Below are 16,911 nucleotides of genomic sequence, written 5' to 3' on the forward strand. Positions count from 1 at the left end.
TGACCATCACCCCTCCCCTGTGGACAGCCTGTGCTGAAGGAGGCACCAGGGCGTATTTACCTGTAGGGGCGGGACAGAGAACTAACAGGAAGTGCTCTCAGGACTGGCAGGCCCAACCCTGTGCCCCTGAGAGGTACGTGCACATCCCTTAAGCAACAGGGCCAGGTGACCCACATGCTGTACCATGCAAGTCCCCTATGGCCTCTCATAAACGCATCTTGATGGGGTCTGCTCCCTACCTGGGGATAAGCCTGAGGCCATTACAGAAGGAAGATCCACTCCGCAATCTCCGCAACAGCCCTGCTTTAGTTGTATTGTAACAATCGTTCTCAGGTGTTGGCTACCCAGCAGGCTATGCTCACTGCAAGGCCAGGAGGGAACAGTGTTGCTCTGCCAATTTCTAGGTGGGGCAAGTGGGTGTAGAAAGTGGGTCCCCAGCCAGCAAGCCGCAGAGCTGGGTGGGTCCAGGCCAGGGAGTCTTGACTCCTAGGGTATGAATCTTACCCCTCGAACATTTGACCTGTTTTAGCTGCTTGCTGAGTATTTTTTTTAACTAAAATATAATATACATACAAACTGTTTAATTTTTTAAAAGGTATTCTGATGCCAGAAAATAAAACAAAGCCATACTGTCACAGCCTCTGGACTAGAGGATTTCTCAGGTTTCTGTCTTTCTGCTTTGAAAGTCTGTGGTTTTATGAATGGTGGCCTGTTTGCAGACCCCACCCAGTGGGTGGGCCACAGACCCCGGGCGTCAGCCTTACTCAGGGCAGTGAGCTCAAACACACACCAAGCACTGGCCACAGCACACCAGAGAAGTCCCCACATTTATAAAACCACCACATCCAAGTGCACATAGCAGCTGCAATTTAATTCCTCTCTGACAAGTTCAAAGTATTCGTGAAAAATGCTATGCCCTTTGATCCCAACTTGCATCTCATTCCATCCCTTGGAAGAAAACTCAAGGCAGCGTCTCTGCGTTCACGTCTCTGAAGTGTGTGTTTGTGACAGACTTTTTAGAGAAATCAAATTCTATTTTGAATACATTAGCATGTTTCATTAAGAGAAATTCACAAGAGAATCCTTCGGAAAAGGGAAAATCTATAAAAAGATTATTCCTACCTCTATTTATCCTGTTTATATTCTCAATCCTTGTACACTAGGTTTACTCAGAATAAAATATATCCATGTACCATGTGGGAGAAATAAAATGACAATTTATACTTGGGAGTAGATGTGTCATTATGTATAAAAAAATAATTTAAGTTATTAGATAATTAATTAAAAACATGCCAAAGACATACTATTCCACCAGGTTCATCCTTCTTTCTGGTTCTTTTTTTCATTCATTAATCTCTAGATAGCATAAGTTGTAACACTTAAAGTTCTGACTTTTGTCCTAAAAGTTGCACATTTAGAACTAGAAACTGACAATGTCACAGTGCAGCCCCTCGTTGATGAGCCCCAAGGAGCAATGGTGATTCTACAGCCATGCCACCTAGACTGCTTGTCCTAAGCATTGTCACATGACCGTGTGTGCTTCCAAGGAGCCCGATGTCCTAGGACTTGGAGCTGCACCTTCTCTAGCTCAGCCAAGCTTCCTGACCCACAGTGGCCCACCAGGATGGCCAGGACAGGGGGAGGAGCTCACTCTACAGGCCACCAGTCCTGGGTTCAAGCTCTGCTCACAGTCCGGGGAGCTAGAAACAAGTCTTAGAGCCCATGCTTCCATCTGTAAAATGGACTATCCACACCCACCTCCAAAGGGCTGTGGGAATGAGGGGAGGTTACACAGACGGAGCCCTAACATAGGCTGAGCCTCACAGAAGCCGGCCCAGCCCAGGCAGAGCATTAACCGGACCACAGACGTGACTTTTCCATCCACTCACCAATCATGTGGTGGGGCCTCCTGTGCATGAAGCACATGGCAGACATTCTTTAGTGGAGGCATCCTTCATGTGAGTGACGGTCCTTCACAAGGAAATCCCTCCTGACAGGGACACTCAGCCAGAGACCAGCTGACCACACAAGGGGCTTATAATGGCTAAACTACTGTGCAGTTTTCAGAGCAGTGCCACCAATGCCATCAATCTCCTGAGACCTATGTGAGCAGCACTGTAAATGCTGACAGTTCCAGCGTTACCTAGGAGCTACATCCCTCAGCTCACGAGCCGGATGACATGTACGACAGTGCTGGCTGGTATGTGTGTAAAACGCGTACCCTGGCAAGTGTCCAAGTGTATATTACAGTTCTGGGCATACAGTCAGTGCTCAATAATGCTAGCTACATTGTTAGTAACTAGTATAATTACCATGAGCTCATACCTGAAGCGAACATGTATACTTACAAAATTGTCACTTAAGTTACACTGTTAATCATTTAATAAAAATTAAAAGCTCAATAAAAATGTCCTATCTGCCCAGCTTTACCTACATAAAAATTCACTGAGAAACATAAGACTGAAAGCAAAAGAAAACAGTTGAGAGGCATAACTCCCTGCAAACTTACTATGCAGTGAAATGCAATTACGCGCCCCTCATACACTCAGCTTAGTTTCTTTAAGTACCAACATACATATAGGCTGTGCTGTGTATCTGGGAGACCACCTTAACCTTTGGGGTCAAGATATTTTGGGCTCAAAAATGATAAAGTTATGTCCTTTCTAAAAATGATTGTTTCTTAAAATAAATGGATAATAAAAGCCAACTGCCCACAGTAGCTTAGAAAGCAATTAGTTCTGCTTCTGGCTGAGAAATTGACAAAAAAGACTAGATACCTACATCAGCACAAGGTTATTTTATGGGTCTATAATGTTGGTATTTCATTAAAAAAATTTGCTCCGGGACTCCCTGGCCCAGGCAAGTGACGCAGAGCCAGGCACCCAGACGTACCTCTGTCCTGGCATGAAGCCCACAGCCGTCTAAAGCCCGAGTTCGCCTGCTGGGGGGACCCGGGGCCTGAGAACGCTGCTTCTAGGGACATATACCAATTCCTCTCAAGTCTGAGAGCACAGACCACTGCACATCTGTCACCAGTCTGCTCTGTCCCCATGTCCCTTCCTCTAATAAAGGATCTCCGAACGCTGGGCCACATACAACAGGCAGGTCACAGAGAAAGGATGCACTAGCTAGGCCCTCGCCTGGCCTTCGGGAGCCCTATCTGGAGGTGTCTCCGGCTCCCGCACAGCCCCGAGACAGGCGGGACACTGTGCTGAACCCCACATCAGTGACAAGAAATGAGTGACCAACGGGTCACCTCTCTGAGGACATGGCGGCAGAGCCAGGGTGGGAACCCAGACCCGCCGCCTCTCAGTCCACGGGCTCTTTCTACTACAGCACGTGGGTGTGACGTGAAACTCCACGGGAAAAGGTCCCCTGCGCAACACAAGTAATTAAGAAAGCAGGAAATAATAGTAAATAAATAAAAACAACAGTTCCTACAGAGGTTCAAGTGAAAGCAATAATAAATTCATTTTATACCTATTAAATAACTGGAAGTTAAAAAAGAGTCCACTGATTTATTAGAGGCTTTGGGAAAACGGGCACTTCTTAACCGCTGGGGGGGCAATTAGGCAATGAAGCAGCAGACTGTTCCTAGCCATGAGATCAGTCTTCCAAACCTAAGACTGTATCCCCCGGAAGCCAGGTTTAAACAAAGGAGACAATGGGAAAAGCTGTTGATAATGCCTTTAATTGATAATAGTGGGAACCTGGGCTTCCTTTCCCAGTCCCCATCCCCTGCAGTAACTGCGGCATTCCGCTCCTTTATAGCGAGTGCTGCATGCTCTGCGTCTGTGCCCTACGTGCCCGCTCCCATCATACCTGCTTCATGTAGGCATAGCACATGGTCTCCGCAACACGCTTCCCTTCATCATAACAGGCTCGGGGGCCTATTGGGTTCACGTGGCCCCAGTAATCCTCACTTTGAGGGTGGACTTCAGGATCTACGAGGGGGAGAAGAAGGAGACCACGTTTTCCTTTTTCCTTGGTTTGAAGTTCACATGAATGATGAACACTGAGTATTTATAATGCAAATGAGAGCTGTGGAAAGACCAAGATGAACTTCACTAATGCAGAGATCCACGTCACAAAGGAAACTGCAGTGTTTCACAGGCCGTTCTCTAAGTTCCAATGGGACGTGGTGTTCTTATCTCCCCTTTTAAGCAACCCAGTATTTTACAGGAAACAAAAATTAAAAGATCAAAGGCTCTCAATTTTAAGTCTCCCCTCTTTCCCTTAAACTGTTCTTTACTTTTAGATTATTATTCAAGCTGAAATTAAATATAATCTATGTGAAGAGATATATGGTTCAACTTTATAGTTATAAAATATATAATTAAGGCAAAGCATGACATCATGGATAACATTTTAAGGGCACCTCTGTGGAAAATGACTGTCACACATGTCATCACCAGAAGAAACCTGAGGACCTAAAAGAGACACCCAGGAGCCTGGCCTAGTGTTGGTGGGAGGACGGAGCATGCCGGGCAAGTGGCTGCTTGTTCCGTTAGCACACGTTTTCTATTTCTCAATTCCTGTTCTTCGAAGTGTAATTCCATCACACTTTAAGATGGACCAGGGGAATGGGAAAGAGTAACAAATCCTTTAACACGAATATATTTTTGGAATGTGAATTAATACGTAATTTATCTGGTACACCAGGAATTTTATACAAGTAGGGTATCAGATGTGTAAATCTTTGTACAGAAATCTCGACAAGGAATCTATGTTATAAATTCATTTTTTGCATCCCTTGTAGCAGAAGTTTGACTTTGGCTTATGGGTACAATTGGACCTGTGCAGGGAGGGGACACGAACACACAGGAGACTAGCACCTCCTCCAGAGCACAGCACAAGCACAGCAGACTCAGACCTCTCTGTGTGCTGCTGAGCTTTAAAATTTTTCTAAGGGCACATTTTTACTGCACAGTAAGGAAAAATATCTAAGGCAAATATTCTTTGAGAGAAGAAAACCAATGACTCAAATTCACATAGATGGGACAGATGATTGACATCAGACCTTTCCTGGGGACTTCTGACAAGAGCTGGGCAAGCCAGACTCCAAAGAAGACGGTCACTCATTTGGCCAATGACAGAACGAGAAGGCTGGACACACCCATCTGCCCCTCGACTGGCACCGTCTGGTCTAAAATGCCCAGGATGACTAAGGTTCAGGACGCAGCTTGAAAAAAGTTCCCTCACAAAAATCACTTTGGAAAAAATAAAAAGTGAAAAGAATCACTTTGCTATTGCAATGTCAAGGGCCAGAGTCAAAACTGATTTTTAATCATTCGCCACTTTTCAGACCAAGCATGTGTTCCACACAAAGCCAGTCGCTATGAGACACCCAAGCAGGGCACAGGGCGGGGGGTGTCCCCAGGAGTCAGGCCCTCAGATTATTTAAGACCCTGAAGAACACAAGCTCCTGTCAAATGCACAGATGATAAATGAGATGGGAGGAAAGAGGGCAGCTGTGGAAGGGAGGCCACTGTGCTCTCCTGGACAGAACACGAGCACCTTTATAGTTGAGGCATTTAAAGATTCAGCCCTTTGGACTGTAATGACATCCCACCTTTTGTGACACATGAAGCCCACTGGAGGAAGCAAAGTGGAATCACCCAAAGCCAAAGGGGCACTTGCCAAGTTCCTGTACGGTCCTAATAAGGATAGAAGAGCACGGGGAGAATGCGTGAGTCCACTCAACCACCTACTCCTGAAGCAGCAGGGCGAAGGGGGAAGGTGGATACTTCCCCTTTAACCTCCTAGGAAGTGGGCAACGCTCCGTCTTTTTGTAGGGGTGATAAAGAACATTAACTGCATGCAGTGGAATTTCTGTTTCTATGATTTTTTTTCATTTGGTTTCCTAACTTTAAAAAACAACAACCCAAAATGCAACTCTTCCCTTCGGCCCTTCCAGGTCCATTTCTCCCGTCCTTGACAATACTGGGAAGGAGATAAACTCCTTCATGGCAGAGTCTGGCTTCTGCTGCATCCACTCAGCAGGGCTTCAAAACCCTGCACCTAGTTGGTTTGAGGCTGAATGGAAATCCACGTGAACTGAAAATGTCACCCTCACGCCGCCCCTGGCACTCGCTTCCGTTACGGGCCTGGGGAGGGTGGTAGAGCTGCAGGTTGGCAGAACATGCCCTTGAAACATCTGGCACAGTCCAGTTAAGATTCTTCCAGAAACCATTACGCAGCACTGAGGCACCAGCAGAAGGCTTTTCACCAAGCAAGCTTCAAAGGCCAGTCCCTGAGTTCTTGGTGGGTCAGGCTCACAGCACACATTGCTTACACTAAAGAATAACACGCACCAGCTAAACTGGAAAAAACCCCTAATGCATCTGATCTCCAGGGTCCTTTCAGAGCAGAATGGCAAAAAGACTTCTGTGGGATCGTGAATGGCAGGCCCTTATGGGCAAGGTGACGGGATACAGTCCTCTGAGGGTTGTTGCTTCAGCAGGAAAAAACCAGGCTCGCCCCACTCCACGGAGGGAGCCTCGGGACCACAGCCGGCTGGGCCGGGACCGGGAAGCCTCTTGGCTATCCTGCACCGAAACGGAAGAGCAGGCTGGGCCTGCTCAGAAATGGAATCCTGGACTCAGTGTCGATTCCTCCTAAACCTAAGACAGGATGCAAATGGTCCAGGGGGCCGGGGTGAGCATCCCCCGTGGAAGCCCCCCCACTCACCTCCGTACACCTCTGAGGTGGAGGCCAGGAGCAGACGAGCGCCAACTCGCTTTGCCAGTCCTACAGGAGGCAGAGACATGATAAGAGAAACGGTCAGCTTCAGAGAAACAAAGAAAACACATGTGCACATGCATATTTTGGGGGCCAACTTAAGCATGCTTGGTGATAATGGTATCTGATTATCCATGCATTTACAATTATCCACTCTTATTGCACTTCTTACTTAAATAAAAACAAAATAACAAGAAAAATAGTAAGAAAAACACAAATGGACCCTCAGAAGCACAGTAATTAGTTGGATACTTATGATTGTATGCAGGGCCAAATGCCGAATCTGTTGGTTTGATAAGGTGATTTGAGGAGTTTCCCCAAGATTCCTTTGCCCCAACATATCACCCAGCATTTTTTCAGGTAGCTTCACCCTGGTTGGCAGAAGGCAAGGCCCTTTGCACCTTAATTCCCACTTTCTCCTCCAAAATGTTCCACCTGCCGCTTCCTCAGCGTGCTTGCTCCGTAGCACCTTCCAACTGTGCCCAACCCAGTCCCGTCTGGGCACTTCCACCCTGCCCTCCTGCCTCCTTCCAGGGTGAGCTTAAACAGTCCTTTCTCCAAGGCCACTTGCCACATTTCTCTGTCTGTCCTGCTCTGAACCGTTTCCTACATTTAACCTTCTCGTGCAGAATGTACAACATCATGACTGTGGTGGCCACGTGAGTGTGGAACGTCCTCCTCCAAACCATTGCAGGGTCCTGATGTACAGAGGCTCTGGGAATCCCTGCACAAAATAACCCCACAACCCTTCACTTAACCCAGAACCTCCCAAACATACTCCACCTGGGAGCCTCGGTGCCCAGACACAGACTCCGAGGGCGACACAGCCACAGCAGCTGCACAGCACAGGGGCCCGAAGAGGGAGAGGGGAGGCGTGCACACACCACCTTCTGTGTGGCCTCTGGGGGAGGTCGGGCCACACAGAAGGGTTCTGGCATGAGGTGACCCGCGATATGAGTGTAGAAGCACCTAGAGAGCCATGGAGACGCACATCAAGAACGAGAGAAGAGAGCAGCTGACAGGTAAAGCCCTGGAGATGACGTGCCGAGGACGACAATGACAGAGGGATGCAGGCTGACACGGGATTTAGAGGCTCCCACACCACAGGCTCGGATTCCCACTCCACGTCACTCAGAGACAATGGCTGCCCCTTCAAAATGAATAATCCCAAGGTCTTTTCTCCATTACAGCTTTAATTTGAGGTAATAGTGGATTCAAATGCAGCTGAAAGAAGTAACACAGACAGATCCCATGTACCCTTCACCCAGTTTCCCCCCACGGCAAAAACCTGCAAAACTACAGTTCAGTTCACAACCAGGACATTACGACGGATGCGCGCAGGTCACAGAACAGTTCCTTAAGCAGGGAGCAAACCCGGGCACACACCGGTGCTGTGAGAGTGCCCAGGTGTTTGTGCAGACACTGGACACATATGTCTCCCCACGAAGAGCCAAGCACAGGACCAGGGAGTGGGGTGGGGTGGGGTCGGTGAAGCCACAGAGAGGAAGGGCCCTACCAGGAAGGAGCCAGGTAACCTTCAGTGCATCTTGTCTCAAGTGCAAAACGGCTAACGTCAGTTCCTCTCAGCGCGGAATGCAAAGTCCCCTTTAGGTCTCTTTCTGGCCTAGCAACTGTTTCTCTTCAGCTTCCGTCCATGTACTTCCCAGAAGACCCATTGCCATTCCTTCAAGACCTCCAGGTCCAAGCTCACTCATGGTTCAAGCCCAAGGCCAAGAGTCACCTGCACCTTGAACTCTACCAGCACTTCACTGACGCCTCTTTTGGAACCTCTCCCTTCCCACACAGTATCACTGATGCTGTGCGCTTACACTGTCTCCCCTGAGACGCCAAGTTCCCTGGCAGAAAAGCCTGGGAATAACCCTTATCTCACAGTGAACAGGACAGTGTGTGTGTGCGCACGTGCTCGCCTTGGGCACAGTGACTGCAGTGCCTAAACCAGTAGAATGAATATCTTTTTAAACATCACATGCTTGGTGGCTTTTCCTCTATTGTGTCTGGTTCTGGTATGAAGGACGGGTCTGGGGAGGCAGAGAAATAGTATGAAGAAGGGGAAAGGAGCTTGCAGGGACAAGAATGGGGGGCAGCCTCCAACACACCGTATCTCAAAGCAGAAGCAGGGGGTGCTCTCCCCCACCTGGTGACCAGGGCTGGTGTCGTAACACAAGAGGACAAATGCCCTTGCTAGAACGTAAGAATGGATCATTTCCCTTCATGCAAAGCTTGAGTCCCCAAAATGTTTAGTCTAAGAGACTTGAAAACCAATCTCCAGATGCCTTTTCAGACCCTTGTTGGATGCTCTGCTCAAATTAAAATGTAGTGCTGTCTTTCCCAAATCCATTTATAGGACCTGTTTTAAATGTTCCTATAATTAAATCCATTTTTTACTTGACATTTTAAAAAGTGGTTTCTTTCTTCCACTTTGCAACGAATCAAAACCTCTAGTTTTTGAAACCTGTGCCGAGCTTAAGCATGCTCTAATTTCAAGCACGGATACACGCATAGAATCCACAGCATTTGTGAATACACATGTGTGGCCACCTTTAACGGTGCTCACTCTCGTTTTTCACCTGTATGGTGAATCCTGCAGTTCTGGCTGGAGCCAGCGTCCTACAACCCTGTAAGGACAGCTCTCATCTCACTCCTTCCAGGAGAGCTCCTGAAAGCCGCGTGTGTGAGCACAGGTGTGCCGTCCACTCCAACCCAATCTTGGAGTAGAGACACCAGCACCACCTCCTGCAGGGAAGCAGGCATGTCGCAGGTCAGATGGGAGGTGGAGGAAGGCTGGGTCATCACTCGGAAGCACAGGGGACCATCCCGGGGGGTTGACCTGAGGCAGCACAGAATGGTTATGAATGTCTCCCCCATGACAGATTCTGATGACAAAGTCACACTGAAATGGCCCAGGTGGGGTTGAGAGAGGGGTGCAAAGACCAGGATCAAACTCTCATAGCATAGTCAATTACCTGTATTGGAGTTATCTATAATATTCCCAACAACAGCTGCAAAATCAGGAAAGGGCAACTTACCCAGCATGTTTAACGTCCCGATCGTGTTCGTCTTTAGTGTCTTGATGGGGTTATACATGTAGTTGGGAGGGGAGGCTGGAGAGGCCAGGTGGTATATCTGGTCAACTAAAGGAGACAAAATGAAACGAATGTTATTTCCAAGAAAAACACTAAAAAAATTCTGAACACCTAAGATTTCAGACTGTATAATAAAGGTGCTCATGTATCTTTCACTGAATTTTTGGTTGTTATTTTAATATTCTTCATAGAGACTAATTTACATTTGCAATTAGAATAAGTTTAAACAAAACGGGAAAGTTTAATTATCCGAACAAAACCACGTGCTGGGCCAGTTATTTGGGCCGGTCTCCTCTGATTACGGTCCATCTGATTACTGAGTTGATTGTTTTCAGAGAAACTCTGTCCCAGATAAAGCATTCAAATAAGAAGGAAGACTGATTGTTTCAGACACAGAATTAAGCATGAAGATCTAAAGGAAACAATGTTTCTAATTTGTAAAACAAATCTGGCATAAAAACAAAGGCACAAAAGTATGGCAGAAAACAGTCTTTCACTTTGTTTTTAAGTCTCTTGTACACATAAAACCAGACCCTGACAGGACAGAGCGGGTGGTTTTTAAAGTCCTGACTGGCAAAAACAGTTGGGATTCCAGAAACACAGCCCCTGGTGCACCGCATTCACTTTAACATCCCCACCCACGACCCTTACTGGCCAGGGTCAGGTAACACTTGCCACGTAGCAGAGAGGCCCTCGGGAACATTCCCTGGGAAAGGGCAGTGGTGACCAAGCATGTAGGAGGAAAGCCATCCTCCAGGCAGTCTGTGCCGTGCCATGCCACTCACTGCATCCCACTTTAGCTACAGTTGGAAGGACACACAACCACCTTCACAGGAGAGCCGAGGAACCGGGTACCTGAGATGCTGCTGCCACAGCAATCCCCCCTTGCTTATCTCCGGCTCCATGCAAGGGCACCTGCAGGGACCCCTCCACGACCTGCCCCTCCTGCCTTGCCCTGGCCTCCCACATGCTTCCCAACAAGGCACCAGGGCTCTGCTGAGGCAACAGCACATTAGGTTTCACAGATGACAGGCAAAACAGGCCGACTCACAGATACAGTGCCCATCATGAATTCTCCAATAGAGCTTTCTAAGGAAACAGCCCCACCAAAAAATGCCCAAGCTCCCCACCCACACCGATGCAACACCTGTCCTCCTGAAAATCTCCTGTCATCTCCAGGAAGGCGTGGGCATCACTGTAGTGCCTTCCAAGATCTGGGGCTGTTTCCTGACATGCTCACCATCAGGAGTAAGGGTCACATGACACGTTCTCATCCACAGTCAAGTGGCTCCACATGAGAGCATGGTATTGTAGGCTGTGAGCCTGGTCTCCACTTAATTTGCCCTAATCATCAGCCTTTCGAGCCTGAGGGTGTCTGGGGGACTGCCACCAAGACCAGGGGGAGGGGGCCTGGATGGTTTCCAGAGATGTTATCTGTGGAAAGGGATTCTAGGTATGGCACAGGTTCATAGACTAACCCAGCAACTGTATTTTTCTGACACCAGTACCGTATGTTGAGGGAGGTAAGAACATGTGAGAGACTACACATCCCATCTTCTGGGTATCTGTGAGGCTTTGCTTCCCAAGACCTTTCCAGCAAGCTTCTGAGGTGTTTTTTTTTAAAAAAAGGTCTTCCTATTTCAAAAAATAACACTCAGGCCATGCCATCCCTATCAAAATCCCAACAGCATTTTTTTTTTTTTTTTTCAGAAACAGAAAAAAAAAATCATCTTAAATTTCATATGGAATCTCAAGAACCCTGAATAGCCAAAACAATTTTGAAAAAGAATGAAGTTGGAGGACTCACAAAGCAACAGTAATCAAAAGGGTGCGGTGCTGGTATAAGGACAAACATACAGACCGATGGAACGGAACAGAGAGCCCAGAAATAAATCCTTGTGTTTATGTGGTTAAACGGCCTTGAACAGGGGCACCAAGTCACTCAATGCAGAAAGGACAGTCTTTTTAACAAATGGCACTGGGAAAACTGGGTATCTACGTGCAAAAGAATAAAGTTGGACCCTTATCCCACACCCTATGCAAAAATTAACTCAAAATGGATTAAAGACCAAATGTAAGACCTCAAACAATAAAACTCCTAGAAGAAACACAGGAGAAAGCTGACGTTGACACTGGATTTGGCAAAGATTTCTTGGACAGGACACCAAAAACAAAGACAACAAAAATATGAAAAAAATGGGACTACATCAAACTGAAAAACTTCATGCCATTATCAAAGACGCAATCAACTGAGTAAAAGGCAACCTGCAGAATGGGAGAAAATATTTGAAAATAATATGGAAAGATTCTCAATGTCACTAATCATCAGAGAAATGAAAATCCAAATCACAAGGAAGTATCAGCTCTTCCATTACGATGACTACTATTAAAAAAAATATAATGGAAAATAAGTGTTGACAAGGATATAGGGAAATTAGAACCCTTGTGCACTGTTGGTAGGAATGCAAAATAATGCAGCCACTGTGGAAAACAGTACCACAGCGCCTCAAAATATTAAAAATAGAATTAATGGATCATGACCAGGAATTCCACTTCTGGGTACAGAACAAAGAAAACTAAAAGCAGAGTCATAAAGAGACATTTGCACACCCACGTTCACAGCAGCATTACTGACAATAGCCAAGAAGTAGAAGCACCCAACTGTCCATTGAGAGGTGAATGGATAAACAACATGGGGCCCATACATACAGTGGAACATCATTCAGCTTTCAAAAGGAAGAAAGCCCTGTCACATGCTACAACATGGATGGACTTTAAGGACCTTACTCTAAGTGAAATAAGGCTTTCACAAAAAGACGAATACTGTAGGAATCCACTCATATGAGGTCCTGAGTGTAGTCACATTCGTAGAGAGGAAGTAAGATGGTAGATGGGACTAAGGGTGGGAGCGGAGTTAGTGTTCAATGGGTAGATGGTTTCAGTTTTGCAAGATGAAAATGTTGTGGAGATCTGTTTTAAAACATATGTGAATATATGTACCACTACTGAACTGTATGTACACTGAAAACATGGCTAAGATGGTAAAAAACAAAGACATTTATAAGCAGTAAAAGTAAATGAAAAAAAGATTAGTGGAGAGAAGTAAAACCTTTACCAAAGCTGAAGTCAAAATGAATGCCTTCAGTTTATATATTTGTTCTCCTTCCTTTCTCAACTCTGAAGACATAAGAGATCAAAATTAGGCTCCTGAGCCACTGCAGATCATTCAAGATTCTCTATCAATCCTGGCTCTACATCAGTTACCCTGTGAAGCAGACATTCCAAGTGGGCAGACTCTGGACTTTTATATATACACATATATAACATATACATACACATGTATGTTATATGTATGCATGCATATGCACTTGCAAGGTATGACAATTAAGTTCGCGAACTCATCCTAGAAAAAGTGCTACATACCTCATTGCTGAATATCACTATGGTCACCTTCAAAGCACTCCCCTTGGGAAGCTCTGCACTGATGCCAGTGCCTAGTCCACCTTTCAAAGCAATTTTGGAACTCTTTCTGAAATGGCCATCAGAGCTGTCATCGTATTAACCTTGATGTCCTGAATGTCATAAAAATGTCTTCCTTTCAATATTTCCTTTATCTTCAGGTAAAGAAAAGTCATTGGGGGCCAGAACAGGTGAATAGGGAGGGTGTTCCAATACAGTTATTTGCTTACTGGCTAAAAACTCCCTCACAGACAGTGCCGTGTGAGCTGGTGCATTGTCGTGATGCAAGAGCCATGAGTTGTTGGTGAAAGTTTCAGGTCGTCTAATTTTTTCACGCAGCCTTTTCAGCACTTCCAAATTGTAAACTTGGTTAACTGTTTGTCCAATTTGTCCAAATTCATAATGAATAATCCCTCTGATATCAAAAAAGGTTAGCAACATCGTTTGACTCTTGATTTGGAATGACGGAACTTTTTTGTTCATGGAGAATTGGCTGACTTCCATTGTGCATTTTGACACTTTGTTTCAGGGTCGTACTGGTACACCCATGTTTCATCACCAGCGATAACACGGCCCCAGTTATAACACAATGATAAACATGGTCTTGCTTCTCCAAAAGGTGTTGGCAAACTTCAACTTTCCTTTGCTTTTGTTCATCAGTGAGCTCCTTTGGGACCATTTTTGCACACACCTATCTCATGCCAACATTTTCAGTTAAGATTTTCCTGTTTCTCTATGGATGTTTACTTGTTCTGCTATGCTTCTCATAGTCTGCCAATGATTTTGACACAATTCGAAGAATTTTTGCAATGTTTTCATCCGTTCTGCTCATTACTGGCCGTCCTGACCTCTCTTCATCAGTGACACGCCCTCTCCCCTCAGAAAAACGTTTATTTAATCCATTTGTACCCTGTCGTTTCCTTCACGGCATTATCCCCATAAACTTTGACTAACATGTTCCTGATTTTGTTTCTACTCTTGCCAAGTTTAACAAGAAATTTAATGTTCATTTGTTGCTCTAATTCAAGCTCAGACCTTCTCGCGGTGGCACACAAAAACACGGAACAATAATGAACGCTACTCAGCAAGACACCACCACTCATTGATATGAACACAGCTGTGAGACACTGATATACCAAGGTTATGAAACCTTACCGAGCTGCTGTACAGTGCTGCCAAGGTAAGTGCACAGTGGCAAGTTCGTGAACTTAATTGTCAGACCTCGTGTGTGTGTGTGTGTGTGTGTGTGTGTGTGTGTGTGTGTGCAGGCGTGCGCGTGCGGAAACCCCTGTGACTGTTCTCTAACTCCTACCAGCTTTCCTGAGGTGATAAACAGGTAAAAATAAAAAGCAAGCAAAGATTCTATTATGCAAATTGCAAGTTAACAAGACAGCTCTCACAAAATCCCGCCACGCTTAGGCTGTTTTACCTTTTCCAGCTTACAGATATGACAGTAAGAGCCAGATCAGTTCCTGCACACATGCTTGTAACCTCCAGAGCTGCAGGTTCCATGAGCAGACCATCAACTCCATCCACAGGCACCGCGTTTCCTTTGAGAACACCTCATCACACCCCACAGCTGCTCTCGAGCAGGTCTGTGCTAGATGGAAACGCAGTAAATCTGGACAGACCCTCAGAGCTGAGTGTACACCCGACAGCACACTCAGGCACACCTGAACTTGAGCTTCCCAAACCGCTGCAGTCTGCTCACACAGATGGGGCCACCAAGCACTGGGAAATCAAGGTATATGGGTTGTGATCTTACTCAGCACTATTTTTACTCTAGAGGTGACAGCATTGCAGCCAAAGAAGAGCTGCATCAAACACTAAGGGAAAAAAGGGTGTCTGAGAGTCGGAATTCCCTGACCTCAAAGGCAGACAGGAACTGTCTCCTGCAAGTCTCAATCCAGCCGTCACTGTCAGAAGGTCACTCTCGCTGCTGGCTGCCTGTGTGCCAGTTAACAATGACTTCAGGCTGGCTTGTTAAGTGCTTCGCACAAATCTTCTTCACTAGGTGATAAGCTCACTGAGCAGAAGGAGCAAGGCTTTTCCTTCCGTGTGACCTCCACCCAGCTCTGCTCTCTGCAGGAAGGGCAGCCCCTCCATTGCCTAGGAGCACATATAAATGCAGGTTCCTGGGCAGACCTAATGCATCAGAATGTGTAGGTGGGCCAGACTGGAAATCAGCAGTTGAAAACAGTTACCCCTATACACCGTTCTTTGGCCCAGGCCAGTTTGGGAACAATGCTCAGTAACTTAGCTGAGGAAAGAGATGAGGCACAAATTGAGGCTTTTTCATCCAAAAGGCTATATCTATCTGGCTTGTTGTTTTCTCATCATTTGACAATTTAGCCCAATGGCTACTCCCCATTCACCCAGCCTGAAAAGGCTAAGTATAAAACGATTTCATTATGTTTATTTAAATGGTGACAGAGATGCATCCTATTTAAGAACCTGAAAACATGAAAATCAATGCTTGCAACAGTCCTTCTTTCCTGTAAGAATGTGTTCTGCCTCTAACACTGCCAGTAATTCCAGTTCCTGTCCTAAAAAGGACATGGAACCAAAGTCCGTTGACTAATTAACCTGGTAAGGAATTCTGGAAGAGGAGAGCAGGGGAGAAACTTCAGAACAAGCATAAATAATAATAAGCAATGAGAGGTGCTACAAAAATACTAAGTAATATTAGTAACAGCAGCAAAGTTAATCCTCACAGCCCAGAGAAAAAAGCCCTCAAAACATGTCAACTGCATAGTTCAAAGAATACCAAAAATGAGCATGGTATTCAAAACTCTCAGTCGGGTGGAGAGAGGAAGAAAAAAGGAGAAAGGCAGGCTCCTTCAGTTGCTGGATATGTGCCTCTAGATGTTGACGGCCAAATGACCCTCCTGTGACCCTGATACATTTACGAGGGCCATGTGCTGTAATCGCAGCTAGAAAGTAGGGGCCTTAAGATATTCAAATTAATAACCAAGGAAGGGAACCAGAGAAACATGAAATAGTAAAGCAAACTAGTATTTTCCTTCTGCACATACTTTCCTTAAATAGGTACAAAATAGCATTCTTTCCTGGCAGAAAGCAGGCATGTTATAATGTTGGGGAAAGGATGCGACAGCTGAGGCCTGCCTGGCCCTGCAACGCATCCGAAAACCCACCTCCCCTAACCACAGGTGAATTTCCTAGAGGTTTTTATGCATCTCAGTGTGCCTGAAATCCACGTAAATGTCTCATAAATATGAAAGAATAAAAAAACTGTCGAAACTGGAACAACTCTTGAGATAATTCAAAATTATTATTCAGAGTCCATAAAGAAATCCAATATTCTCTCCTACCAGAAGGGAAATCTACATATAAACCAACTAAATGTTTATAACTCCCTTTGATTTTTTCCTACCAAAGTTCCCAGTGTAGGCTGCTTACAGGATTTCCATACCTTGGTAAAGGCAGGTAGCAGGAAGGGCTCCAAGCATTGGTTTACCCACCTATAAAATGAGAATTGCCTACCTCACGCGAGTGTTGAAAGAATTAAATTTGCAATCATACAGCGATGAGAATAGTACCCGGAACACAGTAAGTGTTCAGTGTCAGTGTTCACTGTCCTGGACCT

General features: G+C 45.8%; 1 protein-coding gene across 2 annotated transcripts in view; it reads right to left on the bottom strand.

Annotated features, from left to right (window-relative positions):
• The window catches only part of UXS1 (UDP-glucuronate decarboxylase 1), a 100,590-nt gene that overhangs the window by 26,570 nt on the left and 57,109 nt on the right, over window positions 1–16,911 (bottom strand). For both annotated transcript variants that reach the window (XM_019714002.3, XM_019714001.3), the window contains exons 7-9: window positions 9,789–9,893; window positions 6,691–6,750; window positions 3,823–3,944 (exon numbers count right to left, since the gene is read on the bottom strand). In XM_019714002.3, coding sequence (XP_019569561.1) covers window positions 3,823–3,944; window positions 6,691–6,750; window positions 9,789–9,893 — 287 coding nt within the window. The remainder of the gene's footprint in view (window positions 1–3,822; window positions 3,945–6,690; window positions 6,751–9,788; window positions 9,894–16,911) is intronic.

The sequence above is a fragment of the Rhinolophus sinicus genome, chromosome 2, assembly GCF_057876585.1.
Source record: "Rhinolophus sinicus isolate RSI-liver-muscle chromosome 2, RSI-T2T, whole genome shotgun sequence".
NCBI lineage: Eukaryota > Metazoa > Chordata > Mammalia > Chiroptera > Rhinolophidae > Rhinolophus > Rhinolophus sinicus.